The sequence below is a fragment of the Mustela nivalis genome (assembly GCF_964662115.1).
Source record: "Mustela nivalis genome assembly, chromosome: 17".
In the NCBI taxonomy this organism is placed as follows: Eukaryota; Metazoa; Chordata; class Mammalia; order Carnivora; family Mustelidae; genus Mustela; species Mustela nivalis.
In genome coordinates, this window is record NC_139036.1 from 17,012,636 (window position 1) to 17,030,617 (window position 17,982).

General features: G+C 36.1%; 1 protein-coding gene and 1 long non-coding RNA gene across 2 annotated transcripts in view; both read right to left on the minus strand.

The window, feature by feature from the left end:
* Positions 1-2,404: 2,404 nt before the first annotated feature.
* PAFAH1B1 (platelet activating factor acetylhydrolase 1b regulatory subunit 1) overlaps positions 2,405-17,982 on the minus strand; it is a 95,277-nt gene continuing 79,699 nt past the window's right edge. The window contains exons 4-9 of the mRNA XM_082707203.1: positions 17,770-17,844; positions 16,744-16,950; positions 9,131-9,299; positions 7,166-7,268; positions 5,949-6,177; positions 2,405-2,560 (exon numbers count right to left, since the gene is read on the minus strand). Coding sequence (XP_082563329.1) covers positions 2,420-2,560; positions 5,949-6,177; positions 7,166-7,268; positions 9,131-9,299; positions 16,744-16,950; positions 17,770-17,844 — 924 coding nt within the window. The 3' untranslated portion in view covers positions 2,405-2,419. The remainder of the gene's footprint in view (positions 2,561-5,948; positions 6,178-7,165; positions 7,269-9,130; positions 9,300-16,743; positions 16,951-17,769; positions 17,845-17,982) is intronic.
* On the minus strand, positions 11,692-14,311 carry LOC309851690. Its single transcript, XR_014304871.1, has 2 exons — positions 14,024-14,311; positions 11,692-12,497 (listed from the first exon to the last, which is right to left on the minus strand). It is a non-coding gene; the product is annotated as an uncharacterized lncRNA (long non-coding RNA).

A 17,982-nucleotide genomic window follows, 5' to 3' on the forward strand; every position in this document is an offset into this window, starting at 1 on the left:
CAAGCAATCTTTATATCCGATATGGGGCCCAAACTCACAACCCTGAGATCAAGAGCTTCCACGATCCACTGACTGAGCCAGTCAGGTGTCCCATACACACATTCTCATTTTAAATATAGATGACCTTTCTAAATAGTGATATAGCATATCTGAGCTCCGAATACTACTACAGGAGAGTTTAACTTTCTAACCTTTTATTTTTGTTTTTGGAGCCCAGTGTGGGGCTTGAACTCACAACTGGGAAATCAAGACCTGAGCTGAGATCAAGGGTCAGACACTTAACCAACTAAGCCATCCAAGTGTCCCTCTGATCAATTCTTGATGATAATTCCAAAGTGTCTATTGTATCCTACAGAGAGACAATCACTTCAACCTAAAAAAACCTCTAAAACAAACATGGATGCCCAATTACAAAAGGTGCTACTGAATTAATGCCCATAGATTCCCTTAGAACTTCCTTAGGCAAAGAAGAATCTTCACAATGCTTACTATCATTTATATATACTTTTAATTTTTATTTATTTTTTATTTTTTTAAAATATATTTTATTTATTTATTTGACATAGAGAGAGAGATCACAAGTAGGCAGAGAGGCAGGCAGAGAGAGAAAGGAGGAAGCAGGCTCCCTGCTGAGCAGAGAGCCCGATGCGGGGCTCGATCCCAGGACCCTGAGATCATGACCTGAGCAGAAGGCAGAGGCCTTAACCCACTGAGCCACCCAGGCGCCTCTATATATACTTTTAAAAAAAAAGACTGTATTTATTTGAGAGAGAGAGAGCATGAACAAGGGGAAGGGGCAGAGTGAGAGAGAGAAGCAGACTCCCCTCTAAGCAGGGAATCCACTATGGACTCGATCCCAGGACTCTAGCATCATGACATGAGCAGGAGGCAGACACTAAACCGACTGAGCCACCCAGGTGTCCTCATTTAGGTATCCTCATTTAGGTATACCAAATTCTAGGTGCTCCTAAATTGAAACAAGCATTTCTAAGTCATAAAGCTAGGTAACAACAGTAACATCAGAATGGTAAAATAGGAGCACCTGGGTGGCTCAGTGGGTAAAGCCTCTGCCTTCATCTCGGGTCAAGATCCCAGGACCTGGGATAGAGCCCCGCATCAGGCTCTCTGCTCAGCGGGGAGCCTGCTTCCTCCTCTCTCTCTCTTCCTGCCTCTCTGTCTACTTGTGATCTGTCAAATAAATAAATAAAATCTTAAAAAAAAAAAAAAGGTAAAATAAACCAAATAAATTGGATCATGTGAACAAACAGATAATAGTTAAGTGGACTCATATTAAAATTAAATACCATGAAATATAGGAACAGTTTTTTAAAAAAATGAATGAATCTAGGGGTACCATGGTTAAGTGCCTGCCTTCAGCTCAGGTCATGATCTTGGGGTCCTGGGATCCAGCCCCATGCTAACGCTCCCTGCTCAGCAGGGAGTCTACTTCTCCCTCCCTCTCTTCCCCTCCTCCAAATTGTGCTTGCTCTCTCTCTCAAAAAAATAAGAAAAGAGTGTATTATAATCTCCTATAGGAAATATATAATTATAAAGATACGGTGAGCTAGGCTCTCCCTCCTGGCATGAATTGGCTTTGTAGATTCCTTTATATAAACACGACATTTTACAGGAATAATTTCCCTATCACTGTAACAACAGAATTAAAAAAGTTTAAGAAAAATCGTGTTTAGGGCGCCTGGGTGGCTCAGTGGGTTAAGCTGCTGCCTTCGGCTCAGGTTATGATCTCGGGGTCCTCGGGGTCCAGCATCGGGCTCTCTGCTCAGCGGGGAGCCTGCTTCCTTCTCTCGCTCTCTCTCTGCCTGCCTCTCAGTGTACTTGTAATTTCTCTCTGTCAAATAAATAAATAAAATCTTTAAAAAAAAAAAAAAAGAAAGAAAAAAGAAAAATCGTGTTTAGGGGCATCTGGGTGGCTCAGTGGGTTAAGCCTCTGCCTTTGCCTCAGGTCATGATCCCAAGGTCCTGGGATCAAGCCCCATGTCAGGCTCTCTGCTCAGCAGAGAACCTGCTCCCTCTCCTCTCTCTCTCTGTCTGCTTCTCTGACTACTTGTGACTTCCATCTTTCAAATAAATGAATAAAATCTTAAAAAAAAAAAAAAAAAAGAAAAGAAAAATAGTGTTTATAAAGAAGTTCTTTTAGGGGCGCCTGGGTGGCTCAGTGGGTTAAGCCGCTGCCTTCGGCTCAGGTCATGATCTCAGGGTCCTGGGATCGAGTCCCGCATCGGGCTCTCTGCTCGGCAGGGAGTCTGCTTTCTCCCCTCTCTCTCTGCTTGCCTCTCTGCCTACTTGTGATCTCTGTCTGTCAAATAAATAAAATCTTAAAAAAAAAATAAAGCTTGTAATAATTCAGATTATTTAATAAGAAATCACAAGGCATCTAACCGAAAATATATAAATATAGTTAAGATACAAAAGAAGCAGTAAGATTATGCAAACTTACAAGGGTCATAAGGCACATGCCAGTACTGACGTCCCACATCTTAATAGTCTTGTCTCTGGATCCAGACAGTAAGAATGGCCCAGGCTTGCCACTTTTTTTAGTCTATAGAAAACATACAAAAATAAGTTTCCCACGTAAGAAGTTGAGTGAGGACTTTAAAATATCTACACTTCCAGTTTTTATAAAAATGCGATTTTGGGGGACAAATATTGTGTATGTTTATTACACACAATCTGATGTTCTGAGATATATATAAATAATAAAATGACCATCATAATCAGGTTAATTAATATATCCCCTTTTAGGCAGTGAGAACACATTTTTCTTTAAGGTGAGAATACTTAAGATTTACCCTCTTAGCAAATTTCAAGTATATGACACAGTATTATTAACTGTAGTCACCATGCTGTATTTTAGATCTCTAGGACTTACTCTTCATATTTTTCTGTATTGAAATACACAGGTCTTTTGACATACATAGGCTCTTACATAGGAAAGACACAGATAATATGAAAACAGAATATCTCTACTAAGATTACGATTCAGTTTCTGTTCAAGACTCCTGTAATCAAGAAAAAATTTAAAGCTACTTAATTCAGTCTATACAAAGTCCAGCCAGAATCAAATTTGTGACATGGTAAGTAGCCACCACCAGAGGGCAGTAAAAAGAATCTGAAAATGCAACCATTCAGCCAAAATACAAAGTTACTATAGAAGCCTCATTTTGTAAAAATAATTTTTGGGTATGGGAGGTGGGGAGATGGGGACTGAGGAGGAAGATTCTCCTCCTTCCTTTATTAGAAGGTAATTAAAAAATATCCACAATAGAGGGAAACAAGCCTTAAGTGACTCAGTGATAGAGAACAAATAGGGTTGATGGGAAGGAGGGAGGTGGGGGATGGGCCACATGGATGATGGGAATTAAGGAAAGTACTTATTGTGAGGAGCACTGGGTATTGTATGTAAGTGACGAATCACTGAATTATACCCTAGAAACCAATACTGCACTGTATGATAACAAAAGCAAAACTCCCCATAGGGCTGTCTATATAAAAGACGTGGTCAATTCTGGCTCTGCAATTTATTCAAAGAAATAATATTCTGTAACTTATTTTTAAGATTATTAATCATAAAGACTGAAATAATGAAAAGTACCAATTAAGAACCATGAATATAATGAAACTACAGACTAGAAAACCCAAAAGACTCCAAAAAATTGCTGTAATTAATAAGCAAATTAGTAAAGTCTCAGGATACAAAGCCACCATACATAAATCTGCTGCATTCAATAATGAAGCTACAGAAGGGGAAATTAAGAAAACAATCCCATTTATAAAGGCACCAAAAATAGTAAGATACCAAAGAAGTGGAAGATCTATACTCTGAAAACTATAAAACACTGATGAAAGAAATGAAGACAACACACAAAGAAATGGAAAGACATTACATGCTCACAGATTGGAAGAACAAATACTGGTAAAATGCCTATACTACCCAAAGCAATCTACACATTTAATGCAATCCCTATAAAAATACTAACAGCATTTTTCACAGAACTACAACAAACAATCCTAAAATTTGTATGGAACTACAATAGACCCCAAATAGCCAAAGCAATCTTGAAAAAGAAAAGCAAAGCTGGAAGCATCACAATTTCAGACTTCAAGTTACATTACAAAGCTGTAGTAATAAAAAATAGTATAGTACTGGCACAAAAGTAGACACATAGATCAATGGAATTGAACAGAAAATCCAGAAATAAAACCACAGTTATATGGTCAATTAATCTTTGATAAAGCAGGGAAGAATATCCAATGGGAAAGACAGTCTTTTCCATAAATGGTGTTGGGCAAACTGGACAGCAACATACAAAAGAATGAAACTGGACTACTTTCTTATACCACACACACTTAGACTGAAGACCTAAGTGTGAGACCTGAAACCATAAAAATCTTAGAAGAGAGCACTGGCAGTAATTTCTCTGCCATTGGCTCTATCAACTTTTCTCTAGATAGGTTCCCTGAGGTAAGGAAACAAAAGCAAAAATAAACTACTGAGACTACATACATCAAAGTAAAAACCTCCTGCACAGCAAAGAAAACAATCAAAACAAAGAGGCACCCCATAGCATGGGAGAAGGTATTTATAAATGACATACCTGATAGTATTGAAAATATATAAAGAACTTCCATAACTCAATATCCAAAAAGAAACCCAATTAAAAAATGGGCAGAAAACAGGAAAAGACATTTTTCCAAAGAAGACATTCACATGGCCAAGAAACACATGATGCTCAACATTACTCATCATCAGGGAAATGCAAATCAAAACTACAATGAGATATCGCCTCACACCTGTCAGAATGGCTAAAATTAATTAATACAAGAAACAACAGGTGTTCATGAGGATGTGGAGAAAGGTGAACCCTCTTGCACTGTTGGTGGGAAGGCAAACTGGTGCAGCCACTCTGGAAAACAGTATGGAGCTTCCTCAAAAAGTTAAAAATAGAACTACCCTACAACCCAGCAATTGCACTACTGGGTATTTACTGCAAGAGTTTAAAAACCCCACTAACTCAAAAGGATACATGCACCCTTTTATTTATAGTGGCATTATTTAGAACAACCAAGATATGGAAGCAACCCAAGTGTCCATCAACTGATAAATGGCTAAAGATGTGATGCTCACACACACACAATGGAGTATTATTCATCCCTAAAAAATGGCGGGGGGGATGAAATCTTGCCATTTGCAATGATATGGATGGAACTAGAGAGAATAATGAAATAAGTCAGAATACTATAAGGAAATAAGTCAGAGAAAGACAAATACCGTATGATTTAATTTAAGAAACAAAACAAACAAGCAAAGGTGGGGGGGAGAGAAAGCAACAAACCAAGAAACAGACTCTTAACTCTAGAGAACAAACCGATGGTTACCAGAGGGGAGGAAGGTGGGAGGATAGATGAAATAAGTAATGGGTATTAAGGAATGCACTTGTGATGAGCACAAGGTGATTAAAAAAAAACCTCCAGACTCAGTGCTTCTATTAAGAGTATCAGGAGGCCTTCACATGAAATATTCTTTAAAATTAGTATTTAAAGACTGAACTGCATTCCACCATAAATTTATAAATAAAATAATTATGTTCATTAAAGGTTATTCTTCTAAAAGATAACTTTAACCTCTCCCGAAAGTTCTACTTTGCATTGGTATACTAAAAATGGCATTTCTGATAAATTTAATGACTACTTTTACAGGAGAATCTATCATCCCCAGCACAAGTCAAGGGTCAGCTGACAACAATAAACACTGGTTAAAAATATAAATAACTTCCACATGTCCGAAAGAGTAAAGGCTTTCAAGATACAGAATTCTGGGATGCAGATTTGTCAATGCATTAACTGCCCTGTATCTGAGAATCAAAAAAGTTATCTAAGATTCTGATATCAGCTATATAAAATAATGAAATGACATATAAATCAAATACCTCAGATCCTGTTGCTTCAGAGATGGAAGAGTATGAGCTTTCTGGAGCCCAGGAAATACATTCGACCACATGCTCATGTTCTCGAAGCTCAGCCTTGCATTCCTTTGTTGCTACGACCCATACGCGCACCGTCTGATCATTGGAACAGCTGGCTATCAGAGTGCCGTCCTGATTTGGCCGCACCATACGTACCCATTCTCTGTGTCCCGTGAATGTCTTCACACAGTAGCTGTCAAAATAAGTAATAATTTACATGAATGGCAATTATTGGGACACTTTCCAGAAGCAATATAAAACTAGCCATGCACTAGAATGAAGAGGTTGGCACCAAGTTAGAGTAACCACAGGCAAGTCAAGAGAATAAATGTATATTCATGGTTAATAAAAGATGGAGACAGGACAGAAAATCAAACTATCAATTAAAATGTGCTGATGGGAGAATTATCAAGGAGGTAACCAATCAACACATTATAGAAGGTAAACAACCAATCAACACATTATAGAAGAAGCTACAACACATTACAGAGAGAAATAAAATCTTCTAAAATGAAACACACACAATAAACCTAACAAAAATATTTATAGCCTTGTTGGGAAAAAGACACTCTCTACTAATCTGGGTAAAACTAGTAGTACGTTAAGGTTTTATGGTAACAATCATGTGTCATTCTAAGCACAACCAAATTCAGCCTAATAAGGGAATACCTCCACAAATGTTATTATGTTTTATTTCAACCCACAGAGAAATCACCTAAAAAAAGACCACAGAGAAATAAGCCACAGGGGGCACCTGGGTGGTTCAGCTGATTAAGCGTCTGCCTTCGGCTCACGTCATGATCCCAGGGTCCTGGGATGGATCCTTGTGTCTTGTCTGGCTACCTGCTCAGTGAGGAGCCTGCTTCTCCCTCTCCTGCGCTCTGTCCACCCCCTGCCCCACCCCAACCATGCTTGTTTTCTCATACTCTGCACTCTCAAATAAATAAATAAAACCTTAAAAAAAAAAAAGCCATTGCATAGAAAATGGGTCTCAAGGACATGGAAGTTTCTAATTTTCCTGTTCCTTTATTGGAAACATTTAAGAGATTAAAACCTCATAAAAGTATATAAACAGCACCATGATCATTTGGGGTTAAAGTCAAAATAATTGGTTCAGAACACATTTTGGCTATTTGTTTTATATCTCTTCAGCTGATACCTTTTCAACCAAACCTACTCACCCGGTTTGCACTTCCCACATTTTTATAGTTTTATCCCTTGAGGCAGACACTATATGATCTCCATTGGGCATGATGGCTACTGAAGAAACATTGTGGTCATGGCCTAAAACACAGAACACAGCAACGTATTAAGAATATATCACCAAGAGCAATTAAACCTCAGTTTACTGTGAGATTTCACTGTGGGATTTCAAATATCGCAGCAACTTTAAATACACTGGGCTTTATATAAATTTGATAAGAAAGCTGGATTTACATACACAAGTCAAGGAATTAGCAACTTAATAAAATAATTCATAATGAATTAAGTAGCTAGCTCAATTTATTATTAAATTTCAACCTATACAACTGTTTTAACACTACAAGGAATCAGTATCATCAGCATCTGAATATACTAACATGCTGTATATTTATATATGAACACTAGATACACACAAAAATTTCCATGGTTGATATTCTAAGATGTATGTTAGAAATAAGACTTACAAAGCTAAAGAGAAAGAAGAATAAAAATGGAGATTTGGTTCCATATTTAAAACAATGGTTGAAAATTTCCTTTTTTGTTGCTGATGTCCCTGGGGATAAAAATGCATTATCCTATATGCATTATTCACATTCCTAATCAGCTATCCTTTGTGGAAAAAATTCGAGAGAATCCTCATAAATACCATTAGCTTAAGGAATATACAATGATTGGAAAAAACTCCTTTATAAAAAATATTTTAAATTTAAGTATAGTTGACACACATTACATTAGTGTCAGTTGTACAGTACAGTGATTTGGCAAGTTTATACACAATGCTACTATGTTCACTGCAAGTGTACCTGCCATTTGCCACCATACACCGGTATATCATTAACTCTATTCCTTATGCTGTGCCTTTTATTCCCTTGACTTCCTCATTCCATAACTGGAAGCCTGTAACTCCCACTCCCCTTCTTCTTCATTAAAGTCACAGCAAAAAAAAAAAAAAAAAAAAAAAAAAAAAAAAAAAAAAAGTCATAGCAACAAGATCCAGGCTACTCAAAGAAACATAAACACTAGATTTTACTAAAGGATTCCATTCTTTTATGAAAGAATTCCTTTAACTGGTAAGCTTCCCACTTAATTTGGGGGAAAAACACCCTTCAAATTATACTCTATGTAATCACATCACGATTATCTATTTAAAAAAAAAACTCTTTTATTACCAACATAGCATGTGTTCTTTATGTAAAATCCAAATATTCAAATTTTATCATATTTAAAGAAACAAAAACCCTTAAGTGGGCACCTTCTATGTGCCAGGTACTAAACCAAGATGATTCACGTATATGATTTCATTTTATCCTCACAACAATCCCAAGACAGGTATTATTATCTCTGTCTTGCAGATGAAAGAAGCTGAAACTTCCCAATGTCAAAAGTAAACAAGTAGGAATTTGAACCCAGATATCTGATTCCAAAGCCCATGCTCTTTCCACAAGGCCAAACGGCCTCAGAGAATAGTCTCTAGGACAAGACTCAGGAAAACCTAACATTGAGACTATCGTGTATGTGGAAAATTAGAGTGAGCAAGAAATACCAGGTTCCAGCTTTTACTATACCTATTTGCTCTGGACTTCAGTTTCCCAAGTGAGAAAAATGAAAAACAAAACAAAACAAAACAAATCCCCAATAACTTCATTCTCTTTCTTTCTTGAAGACAGAAGTCCCAGGAGTTTTTCTTATGCAAAAATATTCCTGAAAACGAATTAAGTATTTTATGTAAACCAGTACTAGGAGATACTTAAAACCTCTTAACTGAAACAATTCAACTACTGTGGTTTCTCCATGGGTTATTTACATCATACACTCTTCCACTGATACAATTAAGAATTAAATGTAGGGGACCTGCACGCTATTAAAAAGAATATTGTTTAATATTCTTTTCTCTGGAATGTCACGTTACAAATCAATATCAAAGTACTATCCACTACCCTTACCGTGCATGGTTCTGATGCATTCAAAGCCCTGAAAATCCCATAGTTTAATGGTCATATCTGCAGAACAGGAAGCCAGAAGCTTGCCACTGTGGTCAAATGAAATATCCTGTACAGAGTCTGTATGTCCCTTAAGAGTTCGCTCAAAATCTCCAGTCTCATAATCCCACACCTGTCAAGTGACCAGAAACTTAGTTAACATCAACCTATCCCTTCTTTCTCATTTTACATTAGTCACTCAGCAGACCAGTACGAGCAAATGAGAGACTTAGAAACAGCACATCTTCAAGTACAGACTGGTCTTTTCTCTAGAGAAAACTGAAGTTATAATTATTAAAACAGACTTCTAGTACCATATTATCTACCACACACTTTAAGCTAGTGAGTAGGTATATGAAGCCAAAAGACAAAGTCTCTTTCCAGTCTGACAGGAGACAACACACACGTAAACAAATAAATTTAAAGACAAAAGTTTTGGGGACAGTTGATAGGCATCTATAGGCAGAGTATTAGAGCACAATAAAGAGTGCTCAATCCTAACAGACAAGCAGAGCTCAGACATCTAAGAGGAAGGAAAGACTTCACAAGAGGCTACTGTCCATGAGTAGATTAACAAAAGCATATATCATTCTGATGCAAAAATTGCCAAGTCATTAACACATTTTTTAAAGATAATTCTCCTAAGATAAAAGACATAATAATCTATTAAGAATAAATATTAGGGGTGCCTGAGTGGCTCAGCTGGTTAAGCATCCGATTCTTGATTTTAGCTCAGGTCCTGATATCAGGGTTGTGGAACTGAGCCCCCACTGGGGAGTCTGCTTGTCTCTCTCCCTCTGCTCTTCCCCTCGATCGTGCTCTCTCTCATTCTCTCTCTCTCTCTTTCAAATAAATAAATAAATAAATAGGCAAATAAAATCTTTATTAAAAAAGAATAAATATTAGAAACAGACCTCAAGAACAACTGGTGGTCAAACGCTAGTCTAAAATTCAGTCTTTACCCGACACCAATTACATTCTCTAAAATCAGATTGATTCCATTCTTCCTATAGTAGGTTCAAATTTACTTGTAGGAGGGTATATATCAACCAATTTAAAGAAACTTAGAAAATGCATTTTGAAAACTTGGAAACAATCTAAATATCCAACATTAGGGGAATGGCTAAGTGGATATAAAACCTGGGATTATAAGGAACTTGTGATGTAATAAAATAATGTTAAGTTAAAAAGGACACAAAATTACATGTGATCACAACTACATAAAAACCTCAACTAAGAAAAATAAACTATCTTCTAAAAAACTTTTAAAAAATGTTTATTTTTTAATTTATTTGACAGACAGAGATCACAAGTAGGCAGAGAGGGAGGTAGGGAGAGAGAGAGAGAGAGAGAGAAAGAGAGGAAGAAGCAGCTTCCTGCTGAGCAGAGAGCCTGACGCGGGGCTCGATCCCAGGACCCCGGGATCATGACCTGAGCCGAAGGCAGAGGCTTTAACCCACTGAGCCACCCAGGCACCCCTAAAAACTTTCTTTTAAAGAAAATGTACATACCCTTCTCAATATAAACAAGATTTTTTTTTTTTTTACCATATATTCAACTACTTCTACATAAAAGTGATTTCTAATTTTGCACATATTTTGTTAGATTTATCCTTAAGTATTCTGGGGTTTTTGATACTACTCTGTGGCATTTTAAAATCTCAATTTTCAAATTATTCATTGCTACTTTATAGAAATACAATGACCTTTTGTATAGTAACCCTGTATCCAGAGATTCTGTTAAATTCAGCCACAGTTCTAGTAGCTTTTTTGTAGATTCTTTGGGCTTTCTACATAGATGACCATGTTGTCTACAAGTAAAGACAGTTTCATTTCTTCCTTTCCAATCTGTATGCCTTTAACTTCTTTTTCTGCCTTACTGCACTGACGAGCCACTCTTTTGCAAACATGAAATATAAGTAGTTGAGACTGAACACCATGTCTTTGGTTTCTGATCTCAGGAGGAAAAGCATTGTTTTCCACCATTAATCATTATGCCAGACACCTTTTAAGCTTTTATCAACTTAATGAAGCTCCATTCCTAGCTTGCTGACGGCTATTATCATGAATGAATGTTGGAATTTTGTCAGATGCTTTTTCAGAACCCATTATGTTTTTCATTGATGTGGTGTATCACACTGATTGTGGAACCAATCTTTCATTCTGGGATAAATCCTACTTGGGTCGTATTAATTAACCTTTTCATAAACTGCTTAATTTAATTTGCTTACAATTTATTAATTTTGCATATGTGTTCATGAATAATACTGGTTAGTAGTTTTCCTTTTTGTAAGATTTTTTTTTTTTTTAAAGATTTTTTTTTTTTTTTTTAAAGATTTTATTTATTTATTTGTCAGAGAGAGAGCGAGCGAGAGCGAACACAGGCAGACAGAGTGGAAGGCAGAGTCAGAGGGAGAAGCAGGCTCCCTGCGGAGCCCGATGTGGGACTCGATCCCAGGACGCTGGGATCATGACCTGAGCCGAAGGCAGCTGCTTAACCAACTGAGCCACCCAGGCGTCCCATCCTTTTTGTAAGATTTTTGTCCCATTTAGTATCTAACGATACCAAGAGTTCAGATGAAAATTTTACATATTACAAATAAGATATCATCTTGCAGTTCAGTTTCAGTTAACTTTCCATGCATTTATCAAAGAACACTATAGCATTTTCTCTAAAATACACCCAGAAAATGAACTGTCTCTTCATAAATGGTGAACAAAGCATTTTAATGTCTGTATCAAGAACAATAATTAATTTTATTATTCTTTTGATATTTACCTTTTGTCTGATTATAAAAATAAATGCTCATTTTTTCTTTGCTTTTCACAAGTATTTTTCCATGCCATTCGAGATTTGGCGAACTTTTTTTTTTTTTTTTTTAAGATTTTATTTTTAAGTAATCTCTACACCCAATGGGGGGCTCAAATATTGCATGTTGCACCCACTGAGCCAACAACGTGCTGCGCACCCCACCCCCCTGCCTTTTTAGGGGAAACATCTTTTTTTAAAGGAATTCCTACTGTTAGCTAATTTTTTGGCAGAGAGCAGAAGGGCAGAGTGAGAGAGAATCTTAAGCAGGCTCCATGCCTAGCACAGAGCCCAAGAGGGGCCTCAATCTTACAACCCTGAGATCATGATTACCTTAGCCAAAAATCAGAAGTCAGACAACTTGACCAAGCCATCCAGGTACCTCGAAAATTTTTCATTATTAGAGAAAACATTATATAAACGAAAATCTTTGAATATTAAAGAATATCTCTTCTCATTTTGCAATATTAGGTCAGCTAGTGAAAAACCATTTTGGGTCAAAAAATACAGACTTTAGGGGCACCTGGGTGGCTTAGTGGGTTAAGCCTCTGCCTTCAGCTCAGGTAATGGTCTCAGGGTCCTGGGATCGAGCCCCGCCCCGCATTCGGCTCTCTGCTCAGCAGAGAGCCTGCTTCCCATCTCTCTCTCTGCCTGCATCTCTGCCTACTTGTGATCTCTGTCAAATAAATAAAATCTTAAAAAAAAAAAATACAGACTTTAAGCCCTTTATATATTCTGCTGAATTGTTCTCTCATAAGATTTTATGAAATGTAATGAGAATGCCTGCTACATTAAATCCTTATCACCACTGGGAATTCACATTTAAAAAGCAAAATATACTGACAGATTTGAGATATATAGTCATATTAATATGCATTCTTCTACTATTAGTAGCAAACCCAAAACTTCTGCTCCTTTGGTTAGCCATTTTTTTCTTCTCCTATGAATTGTCTGTTCATGTCCCACAGTTCAATTTTCTACTGACATGATTACAGTTTTTCATATTTGTTTTGATCTCTATAAAAAGTTGGCAGTCCTGAGGTGCCTGGGTGGCTCAGTCAGTTAAGTGTTTGCCTTTAGCTTAGGTCATGTTCCTCAAGTCATTCTCCCTGCTCAGTGGGGAGCCTGCTTCCCCCTCTCCCATTCTATTCCGCCTGCTTTTGCTCTCTTTCTCGGTCAAATATATAAATCTTTAAAAAAAATTTTTTTTAAATGTTGGCACTCCTTCATCTGCTTCATTAGCTGAATTATTTTTCAGTTTTATTTCCTGTTTATTTTTTAAAATACTTAAGAACAGTTCTACATGACAATCAGGAATAACATTTCAAGGGATGCCTGGCTGGCTAAGTTGGTGGAATGTGTGACTCTTGAATCTTGGGGTTATGGGTTTGGAGACTACTTAAAAAATAAAATCTTAAATTCTTTAAGAAAAAAAAGGGAAAAAATTTCAAAAATTTAAATGATGCACAATTCAAAATACTGTTATGAACTCTTTCACAGAGCTATCCTATATATTCCCCAAATTATTAATTAAAGTTTAAAGGTTGATGATATAAATGAATTACTCTATCTGTTGTATTTACCAAACGCACAAGGGAAATAATAAAAATTTCTGTTATCAATAATTATAACATTAACTATATTTTACTGAGCCCTTACCATCTACCTAAATCTGCCAGGCACTATACTGCTATATGTTGTATATAATTTTAAGTCAAAGAACTGTCTTCCCAATAAATGAGAAAACTGAGCCTTAAATATATCAAGCACTTTGTCCAAGACAGTCAAAAAATTACAAAAAAATCTGTTTGTATTAATCCTTTGAGTTTTGGGAAAAGTAGCTCTATCACAATCCTCATTTAGTCATCACCTAGGTTTTGCAGCTCTTTAAAAAAAATATATATTTATTTATTTATTTATTTATTTGACAGAGAGATCACAAGTAGGCAGAGAGGCAGGCAGAGAGAGAGGAGGAAGCAGGCTCCCTGCTGAGCAGAGAGCCCAATGTGGGGCTTGATCCCAGGACCCTGGGATCATGACCTGAGCCACCCGGGCGCCCCCATCACCTAGGTTTTACTGAAACTGAATAATAAAAGTATGGAAGGAGAGTAGAAAACCATTCTTCTCATTCCAAAAAATATACACAGAAGTAATTTAATGAGAAATAAAGCTTTATGTGTAAGACTAAACAGAACATTATTTATGACAGTAGATGACTGGAAATGGTATAAAAAGTCCAAAGGGGGGCGCCAGGGTGGTTCAGTGGGTTAAAGCCTCTGCCTTCGGCTCAGGTCATGATCTCAGGGTCCTGGGATAGAGCCCCCCATTGGGCTCTCTGCTCAGCAGGAGCCTGCTTCCTCCTCTCTCTCTGCCTGCCTCTCTGCCTACTTGTGATCTCTGTCAAATAAATAAATAAAATCTTAAAAAAAAAAAAAAAAAGAAGAAGAAGTCCAAAGGAAGAAAATTTGTTCACCATACTGAAACACTGCTGGCAACAAGTAAGTACTCCTTTAGTATCTGGCCAGTACTGTTTTAAGTAGTTTCCACATATTAACTCATTTAATCCTACCAAAAGCCCTAAGAGGTTAGTATTATCTTCATTTTACATCTGAAGAAAGAGAAGCACAGAAAGTTAATCTGCTCTTGATCACATTAATTTTGAGTGATGGGGTCAGGACTTGAACCAAGAGCATTAACTATTCTATAAATCCTCCACATATAAACTAAACAACTGGCTTAAAATCATTAAAAATGATTAATCAGAAACAAAGAAACCTATTTCTAAAATAATTTAATTAAAAAATAATAAAACCTAAACACAAATGTTTTTCATTAATGAAACAACGATGTGTACACATAATAAATAAAGAGTAAATGGAAGGGAGAACTATTAAGTAGTTGCTAAGATACATGGCATGATCATTATACATAGAAATTTTAACACTTCGAATTGTAACCTTTTATTTTATTTTTTTAATAACAAAGCCCCAACATGGGGCTTGAATTCACCACCCTGAGATCAAGAGTTGCATGTTCTACCAAGAAAGCCAGCCAAGGCGCCCGGATTTGTAATATTTTATTTTATTTTTTTTTAAAGATTTTATTTATTTATTTGACAGACAGAGATCACAAGTAGGAAGAGAGGCAGGCAGAAAGGAGGAAGCAGGCTCCCCACAGAGCAGAGAGCCCGATGTGGGGCTTGATCACAGGACCCTGAGATCATGACCCACTGAGCCACCCAGGCACCCCTGGATTTGTAATATTTTAAAGTTTAGGGGAACCTGGGTGGCTCAGTGGGTTAAATAAAGCCTCTGCCTTCGGCTCGGGTCAGGATCCCGGAGTCCTGGGATCAAGCCCCGCATCGGGCTCTCTGCTCGGCAGGGAGCCTGCTTCCTCCTCTCTCTCTCTGCCTGCCTCTCTGCCTACTTGTGATCTCTGTCTGTCAAATAAATAAAATCTTTAAAAAATAAAAAATAAAAAATAAATAAAAAACAATCTAAAAAAAACCTAATAAATAAATAAATAGAGTTTACTCAGTAAGTATAGTTTAAGATGGCACATGGATAGTTTTGTTTATGCTTTTATATCACTGCTGCAAAATCAATAATTAAGACCAGGTTTTAAACCTATTCATCCTTATGCCTCATGATACCAGTACAGTTTCACAGTACACAAGACTATCATAAAATCAGTAATTTAAATACATGTCTCCATGTTCTTGAAAAATAGCAACAGTTAATGTATTAGGTATATAATCATTTCAGACTACATGGTACACATATGATTTAAGACTCTCTTCCAGTAACTCTGCTGCCCACCCCATGGACGACCAGTACATGGGATGTAAGGAAGCCACTGGTTTAGAAACTAAACAAAGAAATCATGTAAGGAACATATAAAACAATGTCTACTTTGAACAAATTGCTTTAAGTAGAGTCACAATTAAGTCATTATGGTATTTTTTTTTTTTTTAAGAGTCATTATGGTATTTTTACACTGGACTGCTGCTAGGTGATATATACAATATTAACAATCTACTTAAGTTTTCTTAATTATACCTTTATAAAAGAAACTTAAAAATCTAGAACTTAATCTGGAAAAAGCCTTAGAGGAGAAAAACCTACCTAAACATTTTAATTATATTTTACTTATCTTTCTGCAGGTAGTTTATACAACTGTTACTGTAGTGTGTCTGGATCAAAGAGAATTACAAAAATAACTTTTTTTCTGGATTAAAAGATGAAATATCAAAATGTATATACTTATTGTAAAAAATATAAAAATGAGAGAAATACATAACTTATAAAGTGAAAACCTTTTGTAACACCACAACCCCGGAGAGAACTACTGTTTGGAATCAAAGGCAGTATTTAAAATACATCAAGGAGAGTCCAATTCAAGTTAAGTCCCCTACTGAATTCTTTTGCAAAATATATTCACCCCGTGAAGTATGAATATTGTAATCTTATATTTTCATCTATCATCTCTGCTTAAAAGCAAGGTACACTCATATTTTCATTCCAAGAACAAAATGTTATTCAAGTACTACATGACCCATGGCTCAACACTAAATCAGCGACACCCAATTTTCTCAAATTCATCAGTAAACTTATCTGGCAGCTTGCCTCTCAGGAGATCCAAGCTCTTATCTTTTCCTGTCTTGCACAGGTCTTCATTTTCAGGATCTCTTTACCTCTTTTACTCAATTAACTTTAAAATCTGCTTTTAATAGTTAGCTTATTGTACATCTTTAATTTTGAAAAAATTACCTTAATTGTAGCATCCTCTGAAGCAGAGACCATAACACTGAACACAGGATGGAAAATTACTCGAGTGACTGGACTCCTATGACCACTCAATGCGTACTTTTCTGGTGGACGGGGAATCCATTCTTTTGGGTCTCGTTTCTGACCAAGGGGTCCACCCGACGTAAATTCTTCTTTTGCTTCATTTAGTTTTGATTCTAATTCCATAACCTTGAGAAGCAACAGTTATATACAGATAGATTCCAATAAAAATAATATATTTGATGTTTTTAAAAATTGCCTTTAGTTTGTATCTGTTTATGCAGGATACTTGAAAAAATTTCAATAATTTACAAAGCATTCATCAATTTTAATTGAAAATGATCTATATACTCTTCAAAATTTCATTACTGCGACAAAACCGAAACTTACTTAACTAAAAAGAAAATTTCAATTTTTATCTACTAATTAGAGGAAAAGCAGTGAAAATAAAAGCAGACATTTATTGAGCATGTACGTGCTAGGTAACTTTTCTAAGAGCATTTTATGGATTAACTCATGTTATGAGAATGTTATTTATTTATACTAACTTTGCCTACTGAAAGTATAAATTTTAGGACCAGAGTATTATTTGCTGCATTCACTTTACAGATAAAAGTAAAACCTCAGAGATGAAAATGACTTCTCTAAGTACACACTTTATTTATTTATTTTTTTTATAAGTACACACTTTAGTGCTTCTTCCCCATCATACTGGCTACATGCTTTCTTCCAACTTAAATGCACAAATGAGTTCTTTCAGTATCAATTCTTTCAAGTCAGGGTTAGGTAGATTCACTGGAGCCAACACCTGGATTGCGTAAGTGAGCATGTATCAGCAAAGACCTATCTAGGTCAAAGTATTTTTTAATGCATAAAAATGATTTTTACTTGCCTTTCAAGAGTAAATATAATTATTAATTAATGCAGAGTAACTGATGTTAATATTTTCAGAAAGTTTATATAAGAACACAGAATACAAGTGACTTTAAAGAAAGAAGACATAGATACCTTCTTTTGTAATCTAATAACGGATGTCCATTTTTTTTCCAAAAGACCAGCATATTTCTTATCTAATTCTTCATTCTAGAGAAAAAAATGAAAATCTTTTTAAACATGGCTCAACTACATTTTTCAAGGCATACAGACCATTCTCCTTAGCCCAAATGTTACTAAGAATCTGATTATACAAAAAAAGGGGAGATGAAAATCTAGGGTCAAAGT